This window comes from Rhinolophus ferrumequinum, chromosome 10 (assembly GCF_004115265.2).
Source record: "Rhinolophus ferrumequinum isolate MPI-CBG mRhiFer1 chromosome 10, mRhiFer1_v1.p, whole genome shotgun sequence".
Lineage (NCBI taxonomy): Eukaryota > Metazoa > Chordata > Mammalia > Chiroptera > Rhinolophidae > Rhinolophus > Rhinolophus ferrumequinum.
Window position 1 is genome coordinate 78,400,628 of NC_046293.1, and position 26,144 is coordinate 78,426,771.

A 26,144-nucleotide genomic window follows, 5' to 3' on the forward strand; every position below is an offset into this window, starting at 1 on the left:
CAGAGATAAGATACTAGAACTGGTTGAATGGAACGATAAACATTTCATAGAAGAGATAACACTAAAGACTGAAAATGGGTAGAATTTTAATGTATCGCAGATGGAGGAAAAGAGATATATCAACTAGAATGATGAACAAGGCACAATCTGTGAAAATCTGTCTTGTTAGAAGAAGGAAGACTAATCAGCTTTGGTTTGCTATTTCTAGCTGCATATAGCAATTGCATAGTTAACCTGGCAGGTTACTCGATAATTTATAAACACTTTATTTTAAAGCTTCTATAAATAATTAAAACATTAAAGTTTATATCAAGTTCTATATTCATAATTCAAATTTTCACTTAATTTAATAATGACTAGCTCAGTTTCCAGAGATGAGGACATTGTATTTTAGTATTTTTATTTGTATTAATGTATTACTCTAAATTAGAAACTCACCATGGTAACTCATTATTTAACATTGTAATGAATCAAATGCTCAAATAACTAAAGAACAATTAGAAATCCTAATGTGAATTCAATAATCAGTGGTCCCACTTTCAGACAAGAGTTTTTAACATTGTTTACTGTAAAAATATGGAAGAATTGGCCCCTTAGAATGTATCACTATGATGATCAGTATAAACACCATGGTTAACTGTATAAAAGCAGAAGTTAATGCAGTCTGTAAAATAAAATTATCTGTCTGGTCCTATTTTTTATCAGAGCCCCCTATGAATTCAGATAGTTAAGCAAATTATATAGCAGATAAGCAGTTTTTTTTAAGTATTATTATTTTCTCACTAAAGAGTAATCCAAAGAGATTTTCACTTACAGAAAATAATATTGTAATTGGTTTGTCCTTGATGATCTTCTGAATTTAATGCCCAGAAGTAGCAATGAATATGCCAATTCAATGGCTTACCATATTGCCGAGTAATTTAATAGTATACTAGGCAGATAAACTCCCCTTTCTTAGAGTACTATTCAGTTCCCTCATTTTATTTTTTTAAATAAACCCATATTAACATTATTACTTGGTCTATATCACTGTACTTGCCCTGGAATGGAAATTTCTATTTTTCTTACCAGCCGACTTCAATTAAGGTCTTCAGCAATATGTTGGTGCACGAAATAACATAGATGGTTCACTAAAGTGAAATACTAAGAAAATTCTAAATATCTTCCCAAAGATTGGTAAAAAGTATGGGGGATGGGGGAATGGAAAAATAGTTTAAGAAACGGAATTAAAACATGAGCTATAATAAGCATAAGAATAAAAGGGAAGAAATGAGAAATATTAGGGATCTTAACCAATATCCACATATTAAAACGAATTAAAATAATATTTCTACTTACATGTACTCTGACATATAGGAGAGATGTCAGCTAAAGAAAAATAAACTACAGCAGTATTCATTTAACAGGACAATAAAATTGTTTTCAATATGATTGTATCATGTGTTCACTGGCAAGAAGAAAGGGAGAGGAAGAGGAGGAGAGAAGGGAGAGGGAGGAGGAAAGGAATTCCTAACTAAAAATCAAGTAAAACCAAGCATAGACTGGCACTTTGATTGTCAGTCAGGGTAGGATATAAATAATCCATTTGATTTGTTGGATATTTACTAGCATGCTCGGGGAGACGAGGTGCAGCTAGTATTTTTTTTTTTTTAGTTTGCACCTCAGGTAAATACTACTGTACAAAGACATTCTGAATTACAGCAGAATAAAAGTTCTTTTGTCCATGTGAGTTCCTCTCTGTATGTTCAAATACAAAATGCTAATACTTATGGCATCTAGAACTCTATTTTCCCCACACAAAGGACTCCGAGTCTCATCCTTTCAACTTTTATATGTTGATAGGGCATGAACTAACAGGACTATGACCCAGATATTTCCTCAGTAACCCGCACCACACCTCATTCAAAGAGTGAACCTGCACAGACCATTGGTTTGATCCAAATATTTGGGTTGTCAGATAGAGAAAGCCCATACATATCTCTTGATAATTGTAGGCTTCTTCAGAAAAGATGCTGTTGTATGCAGCATTTGGCCCTTCCTCATTTATACCACCTTTTGTTGGTATTTGTACACGTCCCTTCTCACCTCCTGCTGTCCAGGCATAGACAGATAGAGGGGTTCAGGAAGTGACAGAGGTGATGTACATTCTAAGTATAATGAGAAAAATAATCTTAAATTAATACAATTACAATAGAGTAGCTGTCATGTAATTCACAAATTTAAAAATTTCAATGATACAGCACTGAAAAATATATTACAGCACATTTTAATTTTAGTTGTTCATCTGTATTGTTTCCATATATTGACTGTCTAATATTAAGAATTAGTTTTAAATTTGTATAAATCATTTCTTGCAGAAGCTATGGGAGACTGTAATTCCCACCAAATTATTTCTGTTACACACCTGCAAGCTATTGTGCCGCATTCCTAAACACAATTCTTCTTTTGAATTTGTCATAATTAGGTCACATTGGAAATCTTAAAACAAAAACAAACTTACAAATTTCTATAGTTTTTATTAACTACTGAATACTTTAACATGATTTACATTATTTTTAGAATGTAATATTTAGAATAAAGTTTCCTATTAAATTAAACAAACATGAACGACACTCAAGTAGGTCAGAAAGAAGTCATTCGAATTATGTTGACAACAGCACCACATCTCCGACAGTTGTTTCTGAGTCCTGACTGTGGTTAGAACTGATACCAGTGTCCGAGTCTGTGTCATTTGTATATATGTTAAATACTCTTTGAGTACAGGAAGGACCCTCCCCACTGTTGTTGGGGACCTCAGACTCCTTCCCTCTGTTTTCCTTTAGCTGGCATCCATCTTTGTTACTAATATGAAGTGAACCGAACTCCTTGGCCAGGAGCTCATATTCTTTTGCTTTCATCTGAAGCAATGAGTCACTATATTTAATCTCTTTCTGGACGCCACTCAAGTGAGAGTGGATTTTCAAACCAGCTTTCATGCTTTTCTCCAAATCACACTTAACACTTTCTAAATTAGAGCTTTCAAGGTCACTTGCAGCTGCCCCTTCTGCATCTTCATTTATCTGAGTGCAAACACTTTTGACCTCTTTTTCTATTTCAGCAGAGAGCTTATCAATGAGCATTCTGTAATACGTTAGTCGTTCCTCCAGCTGTATGATTCCACCACTTTCACTCAGGTCCTCCAGAATCTGGGTTTCATCACACTGTAAGTCTAGCTTTTGCTCAACTTCACTGAAACTGGGCATTAAATATGCATTCTGGACATAATTTTCTCCATCATTTTCTACCCGATCAAGATGGAATTTGGCCTCACACTTTTCGATTTCCAGATCCAGCTCTTTCATTCTCTTGACTTGTTGATGGATAGTATGGTCCTGGGAAATAATCAGATGAACTAAGGTCTCCATACTATCTCGATCATGGGAAACTGTGTCCTGCTTAATTTTAGCCAATTTTCGGAAAGTTTTTCTGACTATTCTTTTTTGCTTATCTGGTGGTAATGTCTTCATGTAATTTGCTGGGCTGAGCTCCCACAGTTTTTCTGTGTTTTGCACTAATTTAGCTTCAGCTGTCCGCCACAAGGGAACTGGTAGAAAAGCATCCGCTTTAACCAAAACAAATTGCATATTGGGCTGCTCATCCCCCCATGCTTTCCAAAGCTTCAGAATTCTAGTTAGTGGAGGAAGAACCCGTTCTGAGCCTCTCCACTTTTCTATGATACAGTAATCACTGGTCTTCCCCAGAAGAAATCGTTTCTCTCCAAATGTAGTCTCGTGTTCCTCAAGCAAAGCCTGGATGACATCAGCAGAGGTGGTGCGTTTAGTTAAACCACAGACAATCTTCTCTTCTTGGCAAACCCAAACCACAATTTCCTTCTCTTCTGAATCCATGTCTTTAGTTGGAGATCTGAAAGAAAAACAAAGCACATTATATTTCTGTCATCGCCTGTGTAAACTCAGAAAGATGGTTTAACTTTAATACCCTTAAAGAAAGATGCATCTGAGGTTGACACTAGGTAAGAATCAGAAGTTTTACTGCAAGAAAAGAAAAAATCTCAAAACCATGGGAAATATCTTAATTTCCTTTTTATTTCCTAGTGGGCTCCAGAAAGAGCAAATTGTCTTCAAAGACACCTGAGGCTAATTTATCTTTAGAAGGCAGACAGAATAAAACTACAGTTAGAACTGTTAGAGTTAAGACAATAATCAACGTGGAGATGAATAAGAGGAGACAAAATAAGACTTTTATTGCTGGAGACTTAGGACTAGAGAAGCATTTGGTAGCATAGGTAGGAATGGTGAAATGATATTGGAGTCATAGAATCAAAAATAGTCCATCATTAAAAACTGTCATTCTTTCACTCGACAAATGTTTATCGCATGCCAACCATGTACCAGATACGTCTGAAGATTCGAAAGATACCACAATAAAGGAGATGAAAACACAGACACAAATGTGTAATTAACATAATATCAGAGAGTGGTAAATGCTAGAAAGAATATTAAACCATATAAAGGGATAGAGAATGACTTGGAAGAAGGAGAAGTCAGTTTTATTTCGGGTGTTTAGGAAAGGCTTTTCTAAGAAGGTGACATTTGAATAGGGACATAAATTATGAAAAAACAATCAGAGGCCTAAGGGAAGAATCCCCAAAGGAAAGAATGTGACTGTAATCAGAGGCTGAGGAGAGTGGAGTTGGGAGTTGTTGCTGGTTTAAGTTTTAAGCAGAGGGTGGATATGATCTAATCTATGATTTACGTATCTATGCTTTACGTGATCTAATCTATGTTTTCTGTTTAGGGAATGGACTGGAAAAAGGGCAAAAAGTAATGGCAGGGAGGCTCAGTTGAAAATGAGCAAAATTGAGTAATTGTCATAATTATCAATTTTATGAGATAATGGGAATAGCTATGACACTAAAACTAAGGACATCTTTATTTTATAGTATGTTTTAGCGTTAAACTTTAAAACAAATCCTTTTAAAAAAGAAGCACCAATAAAGATAATAAACATCAATTATAAAACATTAAATATGTACCAGGCACTGTTCTAAGCTCTTACATATATTAAGTCATTCGATCCTCACAATTCTGTAAGGTAGGGAATAATATTATCACCAATTTACAGGTAAAGAAACCAAAGCACAGGGAGTTTTAGTAACTTTCCTAAGGTCACACAGTTACTAGTGCAGTGAGGATTCAAACCTTAGCAAGAAAGCTGGCTCCAGGTGCAGTTCTAACCATTACACTATAAACACAAGTTTACAAGTTTGATGATTTAGACATATGGATTAAATTGGAAAAAAAATTGTAAAATATACTATATTTTTAAGAACTTCATCACATAAATTAGTCTTTGAAAACAATGGGAACATAGTGCCCCATGTGAGCAGTCAACTGGTCAAGGAAGGACTTTTCCCAATGGAAAAGTGTGTGGAAATGTGTTATTTCCTATGCCTTTTCTTTATTCATCCTGTCCCTGCTCTGATGTAATAAAAGAGATTTCTGATCGACCTGGGTGCTGACAAAACTCTCATATATATATATATATATATATATATATATATATATATACACACACACACACTTCATAGAGTGTCATAGAGTGGTCTCTATATCCTGTTCCATTTTCTGGCTGGGAAAGATCAATTCTGGGTCTGTAGCTAAGGATGACACATGACCTATAAAATCTTCACCCCTACACGATAACTGTAAAGAAGACTGGGAGGCAGAGATCAAGGAATTCTTTAGTATAGAATAATAGTAATTGTGTATATGGAAATTCTCCCACGATCCCTTCTCCAATTGGAATCCTTCTTGTTTTGGAAGGATCACGTTCTTGTATATTATGACTTTCCCTAGAGATCTGTTTGTTTTTAGCTTATGTGGATAATGTGGCACTAATGGTCACTAGGCATGATCCAGGAATATAATTTTATTTCCATATCACATATGAGAAAGTTAGTGCCTCTATTAGTAACCTCACAGTCTAGTTGCAAACCGTTTTTGTTATTTATTTATGTGTGCATGTATGCATGTATGTATGTATGTATGTAAGTATTTTAGGTCTACACTAAATGTACTTGTATTTTCTTGTCTCAGTTATTTCTAAATATTTTGAGAAATTTTCATAACCATCATTCAAACCAGATAATTTTTAAAAAATTCAGCCACTTGACTAAACATGTTTAAGTAATGACCCTTCATTACTGAATTTAGACAATAAATCTTTCATACCTAGTATAAGCTTGATCAATGTTTAAGTTCTACTTTGTAGCAGGCTGAAGATTTCGAAAACTGTATTTATTTTGTCATATGGCTTCAATTGAGTTTCTGTATATTAATTGGACATATTTCCTGAGCACTTTCTCTGTGTCTGGGACTGTCATGGACATGTGGGTGATATAAAGACATATATGATATATAAGACAATGTCCCTGGCCTATTGTGGGAAAGAGTGCTAGAGTTGGGAAGGGAATACTTGAGTGTCAATTCCAGCGTCAACTTTCTTATTACATCAGTGGTTTCCAGAAGCTCGACTGATGACTCTCAGCTTCATTTCATTTTTTAAAACAGAACATTCAAATAAAAAATATAGTAAGGATGTAAAATAAATATTCATCAAAATTAAACCAATTTAGAAATCTTAATCATTACTTTTTAGAAATAATTACTTTCATTTGGTCATAGACCCATGCAAACCTAGTTATCTGATGTAAAGGATTTAACATTAGAACTGACACTAAATAAAATGTTTCCTTCTCAACCGTTGGAAATTTACTATATACAAACACATACACAAAAAAGATTAAAAATACAAATTTAGACTAGATAAATTGGTTTGTCATGTAACATAATGAAACAAGCAGTTCTTACCTAATTATTTAAATCTACTAGTTAAGACATATAACCTCCAATTCTGATGCAACAAAATAAAAATACATACATTGCTGGCTTAAGAGTATAATTGGTTTTGCTTTGCTTTGCTTTGTTTTCTGTATGTTTCTTAGGGGTAAGCTGAATAAGATTATGGTTTTGTTTCGACTTGATTTGAACTAGTTTGTCTCGTTCAAGAATAGTTCATAAGAAAACAAATAATGCTCTTAATATCTAAATTATACTCCCATCAACACATAACTGTTTCACACAATCATCTTTTACTATGTTTCACTCGTTTGAGACTGTGTTAAAAGTAATTTGAAACACTATTCAACAGATTTTACTACAGATTCTAAATATATATTACTCTATCTCTATAATTATGTAGTATATATTTATGACATTGTTCATGCACATACTTTTTTAGTTATATATATATTTTAATACTTTATTAAATTTGATAATATTTGTGTACAAGGTTTTCTGCATTATTCATAATTGCCCAAAGTAGAAATGACTCAAACATCCATCAACTAATGAATAAATAAACCAAATGTAGTACAGTCATACAATGGAATATTAGTCAGTCATAAAAGGAATAAAGCACTGATATATAATACAACCTGGATGAGTCTTGAAAATTTCATTCTAAGTGAAAAAATCTAGTCACAAAGGACCTCATGTTATATGATTCTACTTGTGCGAAAGGTCCAGAAAAGGTAAAATTACAGAGAAAGCAGATTAGTGGTTGCTTAGGGCTGGAAAGGATGAGGGATTTGGGGATTACAGTTAAAGGATGGTGGGTTTCTTTCTGAGGCAATAAAAATGTTCTAAAATTGACTGTGGTGATGGTTGCACAACTCTGTGAATATAATAAAAAACAGTGAACTGTACACTTTAAATGAGGAATTGTAGGGTATGTGAATTATATTCAAATAAAGTCACACACACAAAAAAAATAGTTTAAAAACACATACAAAAAAAACCCCTGATAATATTGAATATATCCTAAGGTTCTCATGGAAATATTTTTTGTTGCTTAGCAATAAAATTACTGTTATTATTATTTAATGCAGAGCAGGGTGTAGTCTTTTTTGTATTGTTATTCAGTAACATTATTGAACTTGCTACAATAGCTAATAATATTATTTTATAAATACTTTCCAACCTACCCCACAATATTTTTTCACCTGTTTCAACTAGTCAATATTTTTGCATGTACACTTCAATAAAACTCTTGAGCTAATAAGAGACATTTAAAAACATCATTAATATAATCTGAGAATTATTTTAATCTTCTTCTGATTTATAATTAATTTAATTAACATTGTGCTAATGAAGCTCATTGTACCAATATATATATGATTATTCTTCTACAATTATCTCATTACTCAGTTTTTCCTTTTTATAATATCCTCATCAAAAATTTAAGAAAATTTACATGATAAATAAAACACTTTAACAGCATGTGTTACCCTCACTTCAAGTACTTTTCCATATTCACTCTGAAATAATAGTGAAAATTAAATATGATACTTTTTGATTTACTCTACTGTCAATCAGAAACTTAAAAATATTTCCCCATTGATAAACAATTTTAACACCTCAAAAACAATTACAGAGAATTAAGATGAACTGGCTTGTAAGTACAAATGAAACATTAATACAAATATTTCTTCAACAAACTTCCACTGACTATTTTGTACAAAGGATTAGGGAATAAGTAAGCCATTTATGTCTGGAAGTTAAGATGAAATATTAAATATAATATTTCAATGCCAAATTGAAGATCCCATAACACATATGCGTCAGATATTTACAGGAAAACGATTCTGGCAGAGATAAATGGGTAATATTGGACCATCTTTATTCAGTTGTCCAGAGGAAAAAGACGTTGAAGTTGGGATGCAGGAGAATAAATCAAGAGCAACATTTCTTCCTATATATAATAGACATTAAAGTTCCATTGAAATTTGATGGATAAACTTATCAGGACAAATACTTCACATTAAGTCTTATTTTCAAACAAAAATCATTAAAATGATAAATTACTAATTAAGAATAAATACTGCATGCTTCTAAAACCAAGTATATGAATACCAGAATGCAAGCTATAGATATTTATAGAAAATATTTGGACCTCTGAATGTATTTTTCCAGACAACCTGATACAATCATGTCCTAGGCCAGCCTGGGAAGTATGATACTGGCACTATCTAGCTGCCATGTGTAGGAGTGATTTGATGGGAAATGTGTTTTTTTAGGGTTTTTTTTTTTTTTATTGCTTGACTGCACTCTATGCTTGAAATCAAAAGGTGGAGCTTTTCCATGTCTAAGTTATTGGTGGCACATCTGCCTGGAGATTTAATGGAACGATACATCAAATCGAAGAAGAAAATAACTGTGAATTTCTGGGAAATTATGTGTCTTGACTCACTGCCCAAAGACTTCCCTGTTTCTTTTTCACTACCATTACTTATTCATTAAACTGAAGATTCTCTCCTTCTAAACCAGTGCTTCTCTACCAGGGGTGAGTTTTGCCCCCCCAGGAAACATTTTGCAATGTGTAGACACAGTTTTGATTTTCACATTAGAGTCTGAGGGTGCTACTAGCATCCAGTGGGTAGAAGCCAGGAACATAAACATCCTACAGTCCACAGAACAGCAGCCTCATGGCAAAGAATTATCCAGCCGAAAATGTCGCTAGTGGTGCTGTTGAGAAATTCTGTTCCAGATTTCCAACAAAATATACTTTCATTGCAGCTTCACCTTTATGCTTTTTTCTTTACATCTCTGGAGCAACTATATGAAAGCAAAAATTACAAACAAGGGAAACACTTCCAATCTCAAGTAGTCTAAAATAAATGATGAAAGTTGGCATTCGACTTCATGCAATACAAATGGAACTTTTTTATTCGTCCTTCAAGCCATAGGCAATCCTTATACTTGTTATCACTAATCCTGCCCAACTGGATTTCTCTCTATTAATCCCAGAGCTGGTCCTAATGAACACTGATAATTGTATTTAGATGCTACAGAATGCAAACCTTATTTAGATTAGAATAGGGTTGATTTTAGCTCAGAAAAGAACTTAGATTCATGGCCTAGTAAATCTTCCTTTTTCTTTAATAATCAGTATTTGAACACCTGGCTGCCACATATGGGGAGGGGATTTTGGGGTAAAAAGATGTGTAGATGAAATGACATGATGGGAATCGTCAAGGAGACCAACGCCATGCCAGGGGCGTGGTGGGGGTCTGGAGTCAACAGAAGGGGTTTTCATTTATTTATCTCTTATTCCTTCTTTATAATCTATTCAGCTCTCCACAGAGGGGGCAAACAAAGACCAGAATTAGGAATGGAGTTTTCTAAACACCTACAATTTGGGGTAAGAGGAAGCCAAGACAATACCTGCAGTCTTTACAAGATGAAAACGGAAGTTCACCGGAGACAACTATGGGAAATGAGAGAAAAATCTCAGCTAGTTAAGGCTGGGGAAGTTACAGGCATGTAAGATATGCCTAGATAAGTCAGGAACAGCCTTTAAAAATACCTCGTCAATAAAAGTACACTGAATATGATATTATCATGTTTTGGTTATTCAGAAGGCAATCTGTACTCTAATACTGTCCTGAAGTCACTATTCTGCAAATGAATTGGCATATAACACAATATAAAAAACAAACAAACGAACAAAAATCCTGGTTATTGGTGCTTTCTGATTGCTGAATACAAAGCAAGGGCTACTAACTGTTTTATATTTTATCAGCCTTTTGGCCAAGTTAAGATATTGTCATGTTTTTTCCATGAAGTTGCAAGTAAATAAATGTTTTTCAGTCAAAATTCTCATTCCACAGGGAAATGAGAGTTGTGTCCCTAATATTTTCTTAACATACAATAAATTCCCTTCAAAATTTTTATTAAACCTCAGAACACATTTATATTCCTCAAAAGATAGAAGTTTATTTTATTCTAATATCAGTATGCAATTCAAAGCCATAGCAAGGAACACAACCAGAATACAACATGCTATTTATAAGTTTTCACTAAACACAAACCATTTATATTTTATTAAAATATTTTTAAAATTGGAGTCCTTCAGAAAATTAATTGTCCTATGAAAAACTGGGAGAGTTAATAATTAATTAAAATTAACCTGAAAATACTATATATAGATAGATGTAGATATAAGATATCTATATCTATCTATCTATCTATCTATCTATCTATCTATCTATCTGTAGTTTTATTCTCTATTGATGCCAGTTTAATTTTCTAGAAAGTAATAATATATGCCAGTCATAGAGGATAAGAAAAATCCTAAATATTCCATAATTGCAGGGTAGCTATAATACATAATTCCCATAAACAGAGAGAAGGGAAGGAGATGTGTAAAGAATGTGAATTGGAGACTACTGGTGGTTAAGTAAACGAAGTTCATAGTTCAGATTCCGGAAATTGATTATAATCAAAATGCAAATATTTAACATGTGGTTTTTACCAGATCAAATGCTAAGAAAATATCTAATCTCATTGGAAAGTCTAGTGCTTCCTTCCCAGTGTTACCTGGGCCTGGTAAATACCTAAAGTTTCCTTATTGATGTGTACTTTGTAGACAAATATTTCATGACAACAAAGCATAAGTATATTTATTAAAGGAAAGTTACCTAGCCTGAAATTTAGTTTAATGATAGCTGTAGTTATGTCAACAATTAACATTTGTTTTCCTTTTGGCAGCTAAGTCCATAATTGGTTTTGACTTCTTAGTGGAAGATATTTCCTAATGATGGTGATTTTCAGCTTGTATCTGCCTGCAGCTACCTACTCTTTCCTCTCTAGATGTGTTCTGAGATATGTTGGCATATTTGAATATCATAGAAATATGTTAAGAATTTGAATTATCTGTGGGATAGCGGGAAATGCAAGATGAGCTCCTTTATCCCTGACTTTTGATTTTTCTGAACATACTTTATAATACACTGTAATAAAATGTGACCTCCAATTGGAATATGCTCTGAATTTCACTGCTTCCCCCTCCTCTAGGACTTTGCTTCATAATTCATCCTTTCTCAAACTCTTTATCTTCTACATGTTCCTCTGGTCCTTCCTATGATCCTGTCACATTATATTAATAATAACCATCATTTGATCACATATTCACCTTAACTACCTTTCCTTCACAAACACGAATAGCAATCCACGGTCACTTTCACTAGTTCAGCACTTTACAATAACAACAATCCACCATCCCCACCCACGCCCAACAAATACATTTTTTCTTAGGTTTATCAGAGACTTCCTAATTGCCAAACCCAATAGCCATTTTGGCGCGGATCTGATTTGACCTTTCTGTAATATGATGCACTGTGACCCTTCCCCTCCTATTCTTGCAGCAAGTCATTGCTTGAATTCTTGATTTCACTTTCCATGGTTCTTCCTTTATCTTTCCAGTTTCTTCTCAGTTCCCACACGAGTCTTCCTTCCTTTGCATATTCAATAAATGTAGGTGTCATGTAGACATGGTCAAAAATTCCTCACACAGCTCCTTCCATCAAGAGATGGAGTCTATTTCTTCCCCCTTGAATAGACCTTGGGACGTGCTATGTATAGCCTATAGAATGTGGTGAAAAACGTGTATTAGTTCTGGAGTCCAGGCTTCAAGAAGTCTTGCAGCTTCTGCTTTCTTCCTCTTGGAATGCTGTTCTGAGACTAATGTTTGATGAAGAAGCCTGAGAGGAAAGACCATACAGAGACAGAGACCCAGCCATCCCAGTTGTCCTGTCTGAACCTAGCCCTCAGCCAATCCACAGCTCATGAGAGCCCAGGTAAAGCCAGCAGAACCACCCAGTTTACCCACAAAATCATGACAAATAATAAATTTTTGTTTTCAGCCATTGATTATTAAGATGTTTTATTATGCAGTAAAGAATAATTGATATGACTGGCATCCCCCAAGGTTTCTATGACTCATTTCTTGTCTCACTATACATATTTTATGGGTGACTGTAATAGCTCCCACACTTTTATCAACCAACTACATGATGATAGATCCCAAATCTAAGTATTTGCCCTTGAACTCTAGACCATATTCCCAACTTCCTTTGTTTTGCATTTACTTGATATATTTGTATAACCCACAGTCAGTTCAAATTTGACCTATCAAAACTAATTCATCATCCAATCCTCTCATCTCCCAAACTATTCCATCTCTTGATTTCTCATCTTACTGATTGTAATCACTATCCCCCTTTCTCTCAAGCTTGAAAATTGGCAGTCTTCTTAGATTCTTTTTTCTATCATTCCTGTTTTATTCTTCCTCCCAAATGTCTCTAATATGTGCCCTCATATCTGTCGCCATTACTACAATTCAGACAACTCTAAGTTTTACAACAGATTACTCTAGTAGGCTATTACATATTGTATTATAAACTCTTGCCCACTTCACATTTGTGCTCCATAATATTGCCAGACTGCCCTTTTAAACTGCAATCTAATTGTCTACCTTCCTTGATTAAAATCTTTAAATGGCTCCCAAGTCCTTCATTTTAAGTCTGTTTACTCTCTTCCTCTCCATCTCACCCCTTCTCCTCTCCTCCTTCCCTCTCTCTATCTCTCTCTCTCCCCCTCCACCCCCCACCTATCTCTCCTGCCTGATGCCTGATCTAGGGTTCCTTCCATGATTTGGTTCTTCCAGCTCATATCCAAGCACTTTTTAATATGCATTCATCTAGCATTCCTAACTTCTTGCTGATCTCTGACAGATCTAATATGAGGATAACGTGACTGACACATATATCACACTGTTTATTCCTAGACTGGATTAAACTATATCTGCCATGCTTTTGTTTTCACACTGGGCTTTTCCATAATCTGTTTCCTTGGCCTGAAACACCCTTTTCCTCCTTCTCCATCTGATTAACTCTTATTCTGCTTCAAATATTGCTTCCTCTAGGAAAATTTCCTTACCTTCTCTGAATAACCCCACTTTCATCATTCCAGATGGAAATGGGTGTCTATTTTCGACACTTCTACAGAACCCAGTAACATTCAGTAATAGCGTGCTACTTTGTTTTTTGCTAGTTTTCCAGTCAGGTCCTTGACTGAGTCTTTCATCTTTGAAGTCTAAGTGCCTAACATATAGATGTTAAAAGTTTAAGTTTTGGAGTAGGGGTGGGGTGGGAGTAGGGAGGTAGGATTATAAAAGGGGTGGGAGGTAAATGAAGGGAATGCCTCAGTTAACGAGGGCCTGGTGTTTACAACTGTCTCACCACCTCTTTTTGTAAATAAAGTTTTTTTGTAATATAGTCATGCCCACTTACTTATGTATTGTCTACAGCTGTTTACACACTACACTGACAGAGCTGAGTAGTTGAGAAGGTGACAATAGGGCCCCAAAAAACCTAAAATATTTATTATGTGGCCTTTTACACACACAAAAAAATATATTGCCAATTTTTGACCTAGATATATTATTGCCACTAAAGATCTAGATTTTATTTATTTAAATACGAAAATATTCTTTGAACTCCAATATCTAAACAATGACTCTGTGTCAGATTCTCTAGGGGATAAAAACGTAATTATAATATGGTCTTTAAATAGAATAAATTTACACTCCGTGGAAGTGATGGCCACGTTTGGAAGCCATTTCAACCAAAGGTGATGATTAAAGGGTCACTGAAAGGATGGCTGCTAAATGCTTCATGGAGATTGAGTGGGTTTAACATCGGATTAGTCAGTTTGAAGGCCCTGACTGGAAAACCAGTATGTTTTGCCTTTAAAGACCCATTCCAGGTGCAGTACGTCCCTTATTAATCAGCCCCACATGGATGTCAGGAGGCATCAGAGTAGGTTGGATGAAAGGCTGCTTTCACCAAGTTCCATCTCAGGTGCAGCATGTTCAAACACCAGGTGTTTGGAGGTGGAGTATTTGGTGTTTGGAGGTGGACTATTTGGAAACAGTCAAATGATAACCTTGAATTTTTTTCACTCTTCACCTTGATGTCCTTCCCTCCCCAAATTTCCCTTACCATTTTTTCTGTTCTTTATGATGATACACTATATTCCCATGCAGACCCAAAATTGTAGTTTTCATTGATTCTTTTTTCCATCCTGATATTTTCTACTGCCCTGTTCACTCAGTTTTGAATTCCTATAAATTTGGCCTCCATAGTGACTCGTAACAGTAGTTGGTATCCACAATTTCCTGTTTGAAACAATACTTGAAAAAAATAAATTGTTTCACTTATTGTTTGTTTATTATCTGCCTGTCCACCACTGCACTCTAAGCTCATGCTACTATAGCATTTCCAGACTTCAGAAAGTATTATATAGCACAAGCTGCCATTGTATTTAATCCTCTAAACTGTGATTACAGCAAGTTCTCCTAAGTAAAAGTAGAAGCACTAAAAATAATCAACATTCTTTTTTAAAGTAACTTAGTCTAAGTCTCATGCGTGTTATCAATAGTTCTAGAAAGAATTTTGACTTTCAATGCTAGAGTAGAAGAGCAGGCAGTCAAAAAACCAAGGCTAATACTTTAAGGTCCACTGCTATAAAATGCCTAACTTACTGTACAATTAAAAACGATGGAATCTCAAAGGTCCACGGTGATTTCATAAGTGCTTTTTCTAATTGTGGACAACTCTTTTCTTCATATGAGATTGTAGTATTATATGTCTACCCCATGGAAATACCCACATTTGTTTTTTAATAGCACCTCTCAGAGCCTCCAGGCAAATGTAAGGTCCTATGTGCAAAACTAAAAATAGGTATCCTCAGGCTGTCCTATGGAAAACTGTGGTCTCCCCAAACTAATGTACTGCTATTAAATCATAAATACCCTCAGTTAACCATAATGTAGGGGATTTCCCAAGGGTTTGAAAAAAAGGTCGGAGTAAATAAGGAGCATTAGAGTAACTAACGGTATTTGTGATGGCTATAAAATGTCCTAGTCAGTGGTCAAGAACAACAAGCATACACTGTGCAGAATACCAATAAGCCTCAGACACAAAACTACTATCCATTACACACCATAATTAATGAGCATGAAAATTTGCTGCAGTTGGACCACTATCTGCATTAATAAAATTAAAATGTAAAAGAGCCACAAAATAGAATAACTCAATTCTACGAAATGATTAAACTGACCAATTTAATGATTATGAGAATGAACATCAGTCAACTACAGTTGACTAAGTCTAATAATGTTATATAAACACATCCTTAACATTTTTCATACACTTCCAGATTCTTCTCTTTTGATTATCCTGAGTCAGTCTTAGCTTTGTGTGTTTCAGCCCCCTCCTACATCTTTTTATGTATCTTATTGTGTTCCCTCCTCTTGTCCAAACTTGTCACCTAACTGTGGGAGTTTAATAAATGCTATCTAATTATGATTATGCTCTCTTTATTTTCCTTTACCTCCATTTGCTTCTCTCTTATATACTACTACTTAGAGTCAATCAAAAACATTTATTGAGCACCTACTCTAGAGAGAAACAGCTTTCCTCAACTCCCAGAGAGTATGTTCTCATTTTAATGGTAGCATAAAACTGTGCTTTTATCTACCCTGTCAAAGATAGTTTCCCATGGAAGAGTGATTTAAAAATAAGTTCGTGCGTGCGATATTTAACTATAATGCTGTTTTCTCAACTAGGAGTTTAATTTCTTAGGAATGGGGTTGTGTCTTTGCATGTCTGGTACAATACCAAATCCAGAGAAAAGATAGCTACTCATAACATTCATATATTCGTATTACTAAAATTAAATAATGCTTAGCAAATAGTAAACACTCCATAATTCTTAGATATTATATTTTATAACTTAATCATATCTGTTTATAAGTAGAAATAAACACAGTTGACTTTTACCATAATGCTACCTTTCATGATGGATGTTATGTGACAATACATCATGTTTTAGGTAAAATAAAATCACACACAAAAACATCCTTCTTGTAATTCTATTTTTTTAAAGTTATCTTGAAAAGGTAAACAAGCAGAACAAAAGAATTAAATTACACTCTGCAGAGTATAGAAGCTTTAGAATTACAGAAACTTAGACATGAAAGAGATCTTAAATAGCTAATTCAATCTCTCACTTTATTAGACAAAAATAAGGTTAAAACATTTAAATTATGTATCTCTTCTTTTTATCAAAACTCCACAAAGACATGTAAGGAAATATCTTTTAAACTATCCTATGCTATGCATTGCTAAATCACTAATGGTCTCACAATTTGGCTCAAAAAAAGTGTGAGAATTAAACGTAAAAGCTGTTAGAATTCATATGTTTCATCAAGATCCAAAGTAATTTTGTATAACATTTCTAATTTTATTCAGTAATTTACTTCTTTATATCCAGGGAGGAAAGGAGATTAGTGGTGATACAGAAGTTCTAGTGTGTCAAAGTTGAGATTTCGAAATCCAAAATACCACAGCATGTTTAAGTATTAAAAACTTAGATTTCTTCATAGCATTTTTAATCAAACAGGGCTGAACAAGGAGGATATATTCACTGAAATTTTATTATGTCCTAGCACTCTGTTAAGTCTTTTACATAAAATCAGATTACTGGATGGGTTAGGATTAAGTCTACTTTAGAGATGACAAAATTTAGTCCTAAAAAGCCATACACAGTAATGGTTAAGAGCATGAATTTAAATCCTGTTTCTACCACTTAATAATTGTTGCACTCCTCTGTGTCTTAAATGCCTCAGATGTAGAATAAGGAAAATAATAGGACTTTCTTCACAGCATTATTTTAAGTATTATATAAATAACTTAAAACAGTGCTTGGCACATAGTGTTATAAAAAGTGTTAGCAGAGGTGGATTTACCCTGAAGCTAATGAAACAAGCATAAGAGCTGCCTCATTTGCACAATCAGCTACTTAAGAATGACCTTCCCCAGAATGACCTTAGCAATATTTTTATGCATAATTGTGCATTCTTTTACTTAAAGAGCACCCCCTCCAATTGTCAAACTTGGATTTATCCTTGCATGTTATTATTACTGTTGTTGTATTAGGAAGATTAAGTATGTGCCCGAGGGCACACAACTAAGAATGACATAGCTCATTTTGACCTCAGAGCAATGTGACTAAGGAGCTGGAATTCTTAATCAAGATATTTTTCTGCCTATTTCTAGCATATTTCCTTTGTCTCCTAACTGTAATTATTTTATACAAGAGGATAAATCCTTTTTTCATGTGAGAAAACAAATATTTCACCATCATGTTGGGGTGGCCCCAAAAATGTATATACACATGACTTGTATTCATCTTTTATTATTGGTATATATTGAGTATTAAAATTTTAATACAATTTTTCCCTTTCTTAAAATATGTATACTGGGGCTGCCAGATGGCTCAGTTGGTTAGAGTGTGAGCTCTGAGCAACAGGGTTGCTGGTTCGATTCCCACATGAGCCAGTGAGCTGTGCCCTGCACAGCTAGATTGAAGACAATGAGCTGCCACTAAGCTTCCAGAGGGGTGGCCGGATGGCTCAGCTGGTTAGAGTGCGAGCTCTTAACACAAGGTTGCCAGTTCAATCCCAGCATAAGATGCCGCAACTAAAGATTGAAAATGGCAACTGGACTTGGAGCTGAGCTGTGCCCTCCACAACTAGATTGAAGGACGACTTGGAGCAGATGGGCCCTGGAGAAATACACTGTCCCCCAATATTCCCCAATAAAGTTTATTTTTTTAAAAAAATGCATTTTTTTGGCATCCCCAGTATTTCCATTATATCAAAAGGAGGAAATGCTACACAATCAGCAATGGGGTGTATAGAGTAGCCATCTACCATTCTCCACCAAACCTTACTGGTTTACATACTTGGTTGTCTTCAAGGAGTATTAAGGGAAGAGTATCCCTAGTAAAGAATGAGTTACCTTGGTTTGCTTTCTACAAGAAAAGCTCAGTAAAGTCTCTTATAGTACAGTGGTACCTCGGTTTTCAAACCATTCTGGTAATCCATTCTGGAAGACTGTTGGAGTTCTGAAATGTTCGAATACAGACGACAGCTAGGCCTCAGGATCTTGCACTGAGTGGAAACCGCATGACATGTTCGACTTCTGAGGCATGTTTGAAAACCGAAGCATTTACTTCCAGGTTTACAGCGTTCGTAAACCGAAATGTTTGTCAACAGAGACGTTCAAAAACCGAGGTACTACTGTATCTATTTGTCAGATGTGGCTCTTCACTGTTTGAAAGCAAGGAGCAGTTAAGCCTAGGATCAGGGATGGTAAGAGATCAACCTTGAACTTCTGGATTCATGCTTTAAGCTACCCATGCATCTATTCAACGCAAATGTACTGATTTATTATTCTGATCCAAGTCCTGTATGGGGGCCAGCTGTATTTGGAAAGTATATGTTGAATTTATTTATTCAATCAACAAATATTTATTGAGCACATACTCACTTTACAAAGAAAGGAACAAGAAAGGTAAGACCCTGGCTCTCAATAAGCCTATATCAAATAAGAATTTTTTTATAACTACTTTAAGTCACTTTATAAAAAAAAAATCAGAGGGTACTCTAGCCTGCATACATAAACCTTTGAGAAAAAATTTTCTTTGTTTGTCAGCATATTTAATACCCACTGATTTTTTCTTTTTAAGCACAAAGTTGTTTATAGCAACATTTTTCACAGTACTGTAGAATTTAAAATCAGCTTATATTTCTAACAGTTTGGGAACAGTTACATAAATTATGATAGCAAATTGAAATATTGTCTAGCCATAAAAAATTATTTTATACAAACTATTTCATCACAAGGTTAAATAGTTATGACCCATTGATAATTTTTATCCTTGAAATATCTTGCTTATCACTGCCAGTGCTAAACATATTCCTAAGACTACTGAATTCACATAAAGTAATTACTTCACCCTTCACCATTCACATTTGTAATGGCTTTAAATTACAATCAACAAGTATGCAGACTTTCTCTAGAAAGTGTAATATTACAACAAGTTCCACAGGAGTAGAATCAAAATCTGTTTAAAAGTAAATAATTGACTTAAGAAATCAGTGTCATATGTGCTGTGTGTGTTTAGACAAAAGGAAGTCTTTAAAAACTTCTAAGCAAATATACATTAAAGAATATTAGGACACAGAAAGAAGCTGAACTTTTTCCTTTCAGATATACATGGTGCAGATAACATGTTGCCTCACTGTAGAAAACCAGTATGCTAGACAAAGAAACTTCTTTTCAAGAACTGGCATCCACACGTGCATAGAAGAGGTAAACGCATACACCTACTTCAACTTTCTTCCACTGTGAGAACTCAAATAGGAAGAAGAGAACCGCATTTATGTAAATTATTGGAAGCTGCTAACAAATCTCCTGAAATTACATACCAATAAAAACTTTCCAAGTTATGTCATCCAACTAATAATGACATTACATAAAACAAAATTATTAACAAGCTACAAACATTTTAAAACTCTTTTTTTTTTCCAAAAAAAATCCACTAGAGAGCTTTTCATGTTGACATGTGTCATGAATTGGCACAGTGCACAATAAAATATCTTATGTAGTGGATTTTAAGTTGCCTTAGAGTTGTTTGAGTAACAATTTGAGGTTTAACCTAGAGCTCAATTTCATAGCTGCCACTGCTCCGAGGATATTTTTGCCAGAAATGAAGCATTCCAGTCATTGTTCCTAATAAGCTGTCTGCTGCCAACTAGTAACTACTTAAGTTACCAGGTATCCTCAAGGGAAATCTCTTTCAGGAACTCCTGGGAACTAAGAAGATATGCATACTAAAATATCTGGTATTTCTCAATCCACTTTTGGGAACATTTTAAATATTTATCGAAGGTTAAACAAAATGGTACATAAAAACTTTCTATTCTGAAGAATTCATAAATTGCCATATTTCTAATGACAAAAAGAAAACATCCATCTTGCCAGAAACTTTTACTCTAACCACAAATCTTAATTCTTCCTTTTGATGAAGTGTCTGCGGCATGATGTACTTACAGGAGTAATATAAAGCCCCTGGTTAAAAAAAAAAAAAAAAAAAAAAAAAAAAAAAAAAAAAAACTTGGCCAGATAAGTTCTAATTGATTTAAAGCAAATTTTAGTGCAAAATTTATGTATCAATTTTAAACAACAGAACAGTGTTTTTACTTCTAACATATTTATTACAAATATGTTTTTGGAGTCTTTTAATTTCAAGGTAACATTATGACAAAGTTTGTTATCACCTATGATGGATAGACATATGTCCACAGGTATAGGAAAAGCTAACGGAAAGCCAAGAGTTGACCGAATAGTACTTATCAATAATTATAAAGGCCTTATTAACTAGAGTAGATCTTTTCATATCCGTTGTTAATTTTCTGTTCTTTTACAAATTACCTAAATGAACTCTTCTATTTTATATTTCCAATAAATGCATTGCTACTTTATTATGACAATTTTCTGCTTCTAGCAAGGTTTGATAAAAGGTCCAACCAATTCTTTGCCCATTTTTTTTTTTAATTCAAACACCAAAGAATCACAATTCACAACTAAGTATCCTCAAAAACTTTAGAGTGACATTCTACTGTCCTGAACTTTTAAAAAAGTTGCTGGTTGCTATTTTGTAGCACTAGCTTTTAAAACAATCATTATTTTGAAAATAGAATCTAATATAAAGATGATCACATTCACAAGTGGAACCTCTGTGAATATTTGAATATATTAATAATCTAAAACCAATTATTAAATGTCCACATGAATACCAAGTGAAGTTATGCTTCATTATTTGCTTCTTTGGCTTTTATATGAGAAACAATATCCACCTAGTAACTTTTAGAAAATATTTTCAGAAACTTGAATAGTTTACTGAAAAGAAAATATTAGATTTTCCAATGGTTTTATTCTTCTTGTTGAACAATAAGTTGCATAAGAAGATACTCATCAATCTTTGGGATCCAGTAACAGAACATCGTATTATTCTGGAATCAAAGTAAACAATCCATCTCCTGCAATTAAATGGTCTTCTGAAAACTATACTCTTCATATTAAATGCTACTACAATTAGAAAATTGTAAAAGATTAATTGTGATAGTAAACACAAAGGATTTTAGACTGGCTCCATTTGTTATATTTATATGAAAGTTAGAAATTTAAAAGCTTGAAAATGTTGTGTGATCTAGTACAATCATTTTGTGATCATGTATTGTTCTCAAATTTCCTGAAGACTGCTTCCAAAATTTTTGAATTAAATACATTCTAAAATTTAGAAAAGATTATCTGGTAGGGTAAGATTAACCTGGGGTTGAAATCCATATAATTATTTGTCTAACTCCTTGGGTTTGGATTATATTAAATGTCAACCAAAACTGTATAAAATATTCAGTTATATAATACCAGCTGACATCAGATAATGCATAGAGAGTAAAATAATTATTATAGGTCTACTTTGGGTATGAATTATAATTTTAGTTATCAAAATTACCTAAACAACTGTATTACAGGTCCATCACATGCCAGTCCTGTGTGTAACAACACAATGATGACTAGACAGATACGGCCTTGGCCTCTCCAAGCTGTACAGGTTGTGTTCTTTTAAAAGTTTTTATGCCTCATATTTTGAAGTTTCATTTGTGTCCCATTTGTCTCTAAAACTCTCAACTATCCATGTATTATGGAATATTTACAGAACTATCTCAGGATGTTCAATCTTGGATTGAACATCCAAGTAACAATCTTTAATATTACTCTAAGAGTGAATAAAAATGAACAGAGAATAAGGTGAAGAAAGTTCAATAAACAAATTTCTCAAAATTTTATTATCTCAAATTCCTAATATTCCTTCTAATAATCCACATTTTTTCCTGCTGATAAAGATGCAATTATGCTCAAGGGGTTCTTTTGGTTGTATAAATTATACACCACAAGATATAGAAATATATTGCTCAAATCCTTCCTTTACTTGCTACAAGAAGTTTTATACGATATGTTTGAGGAAGGTAGTGGCTGTTATCAGAATACTATTTTATAATCCATCATATTTTCTATTATAGGATGAATTACTCATCATTTAACAAAAGATAATTTGGTTTCTATATGTCCGAGTAGGATTGTTTAAATCATTATAGAATCCGGTAAAAGGAATACCGGTAAATACACTTAATTATGTAACTAAGTTTCACCTGTAGTTTCACCTTTGAGAAGCTGAAAAAATAAAACAGAACAAAACAAAAATGCCTCATCCATAGCAATACTAAACACACACACACACGCACACACAAGTTCTATTTCAATATACCATATTACTTATTAACTGCTTAGTTTGAAATACCCATATTTTTATGTCCTTGACTACCCCGCTGGTTTACATTTTTCTCAAGGATTGGAAAACTACAAATCTGTAAAGGGAAGCCCTCAGTTATTACAGGAACTTAAACATATCCTCACTATGAGCACCTTTGCCCAAGCATGCTTCTAATAAAGTGTCACTTTTGGGAGCACCATTCCATTTTCTCCGAGTAACTTGAAATACTATGAAACTCATTCTTTATTGTTTTTTTCTTTCCACTTTTTCATAATTTTGCACAGAAAATGTCGTATAAAAAATGTATGAGTACTCACCTCCTTGAATGAAAGCTAGTTTTATAGGCGGAGTAGATGGTGCAGCGGCAAAATTGAGGTAATGAAACTGGACTAGTACTCCCCTGAGGGAAACTCACAGGGGTGCATGCCAAGTTTTATTGCACTGCTATTTGGCATACCAATGACAAAATTCTTGAATTAATAGTACTAAGAAACAAAAAACAAACACACACGTAACAACCCTGAACTAATCAGAAAGATCAGTATATCAGAAATATAACTTGTTTTATAAAATCATAAACTTTCCCAAAGTAATTTTCAAATATATTTTGACAGCATTTAAACAAACATATTCAAAAATAATGTTACTGAATAATCATTTAAAAAATAGTAAGGATCTTCTTTTGGCAAGGGGAGTCTTCTGGAATATTTTTTTAATGCACTGACACCGCTAAGATGAAAATCTATTTGTAATAATTATCACTAATGTATTTTTTAAGAATGCACAATTTCTTTTACCAGTTTCACTAATTACCAGAACTACCATATGTGTAATATATTATCAAGTTATTAGCAAATAAAGCTAGACAGTTTGATAGTATTATTACTGCTGTTTTAGTTTCTTAAGCAAACTTAGTCTAACTTAATGTTTCTACTTGAAGCATTATTTTTAACTCATGAGTTAAAAATAATGCTTCAAGTAGATATTCGTGCACAAAATAAAGTGTGGAGATGTACTTTAAAGTTGTACCACTCTCTATGGTCATGAAGACACTCTAAAATAACTGTATCATTTCCTACCATGTAATTGTATATTTTTAAATGTATACTTAGTAAATTATGACAAGTACAAACAGGCATGACTGAGAGAAGAGTTGTGGAAAAGCCCTTACGCCAAAATAAATGTATTAAAAAACTGAAGACCATGTCTAAAATTATCCTCACTTTTTTTCTGCAGGAAAATGTAACATTGGAGATGTTAATAAAATATTTAATAGGATTAAAACACACATACTGACTCAAGAAAAATCTGTGTGTGTGAGAGAGAGAAAGAGAGACAGACAGAGAGAAAGGGAGAAAAATGTACTTATTTATACTATGGGCATTGCAAGGTTGAAATAACAAATCAAATCAAATCAAAATAAAATGTTAATAATAAGGATTAAGGAGGGCAGCTGGTTGAATCCTCCTTTAATGCCTAAAACCACCTGAAGTTCTCAAAGATTTTTGAAAGAACCAGTTCACAAAAAGTATCTCTACAGGTTATTTTCACTTCAGGAACTTTCCGTTTCAGGAATGCCCCACTCTAAGGGGTGCCAAAGCATCTTTGCAGGATTGTATCAGCAGTTGTCTTTTTCATTTTAATTAGTGGCTGATGCATTTTACTTGTATCTTCATCAGAAATTTAAGTCTTCCTATAATACACTAAAATTCTGTCTGAAGCAAAATGAAACTTGCCATCCCACACTCTCAAATACGCAAAGCAACACAAAAGAGAGATTTTGGTGATGCCAGTTTTGGAACAAGGATTGGCCAAAAGAAACAAAACAAAAAAGTCAAAGTAATCATTATTTTAAGCAATCTTTGCTCTGGCCACAGCGGTCATTGTTGCTTGAACAATATCCTCCCCTCCCCGACTGAGTATAAATAAAAGACCTAACTCCCTACAGCTTTGTTCCCCAAGAACAGTTTTGATCAGAATCTAAACGCCACAGAACACATGCCTTCACACAGAAAGTCGGGAGCACACACACGCTGGACTTTACCTGTTTTTATGCCGAGTCTTTAGCAAGTTCCTTCCAAAGGGAGCCATGGTCCTCCAGGCACTGGAACAGCAGCAGCGGCCTTATCTCCAAGTTATCTGAGGGGTGGGGGTGGGGATATCTGGATTTCTAGGGTGAAAGCAGGAGGACTGGAAGCTTCTTCTTCACCTCCTCAGATGTTCCTGGCTTCCAGCTCATTAGTAGCCGGCTAAGAGAGTTGTTGGAAGTTGTGCAACTGCTGCTTCACTTTGAACTGCGGGATTGTTGTGGCTGCTACACCTTTGGAGACCTGCCCAGCTTCAGGCTCGAAGAAGGCGTTTGGAAGCAGGAAAAGAAAAAAGAAAAAAAGAGAGAGAGAGAGGAAGGGAGGGGGACTCTATTGTTTTCTGTACTTATTTGCAGACTTGCTAAACTTTAAGGACTGCCAACCCCACAGGCATGGTAATACCCATGGAATGGGAATTTCACTGGATTTGGAAACCACCCCTCTCCCCTTCTTTCCACACCCAGCCACACAGGGTGAACTGAGCACACATGAAAGGATCTCAAAGTAAATACCCCCACTTCCCAGGCAGCTCCAGTCTGTGCAAAGTAACCTGATCACCGCTAGCAGGAGCGAGGGCCCAGAACCCTTGCCCACGGATTCGACACAAACATCCCCAACCCAGGCAGTCTGTGCTGTAAAATTGAGGGGGAGGAGCGAAGCTGGAGCCCGGATCCAGGTGGTCACAGACCATTTGGGAATCTGAGCCCCGACTTGATGATCCTAAGAACTTCCCCCAGCTCCATTCCTCCACACTCTTGAAGTTCATCTTCCAAAAGTTGACGGACCTGAAGAACCACAGGGCTCCAGATCACAGCATTGGCATAGGAACCAGCGTGCGTTGGGGGTCCGGCTCCCGCGGCGTTTACACCGACTCTTGCTGCATCTTTGGCATTTACTGTGCCTTTCG

The 26,144-nt window shown here is 34.6% G+C and overlaps 1 protein-coding gene across 1 annotated transcript; it reads right to left on the reverse strand.

Moving 5' to 3' along the window:
- Window positions 1–2,485: 2,485 nt before the first annotated feature.
- Window positions 2,486–25,775, reverse strand: RASSF9 (Ras association domain family member 9). The gene is made up of 2 exons (XM_033116254.1): window positions 25,195–25,775; window positions 2,486–3,903 (listed from the first exon to the last, which is right to left on the reverse strand). The coding sequence occupies exons 1-2, from the start codon at window positions 25,239–25,241 to the stop codon at window positions 2,643–2,645; spliced, it is 1,308 nt and encodes a 435-aa protein (XP_032972145.1). The 5' UTR covers window positions 25,242–25,775; the 3' UTR covers window positions 2,486–2,642.
- Between the last annotated feature and the right edge of the window lie 369 nt (window positions 25,776–26,144).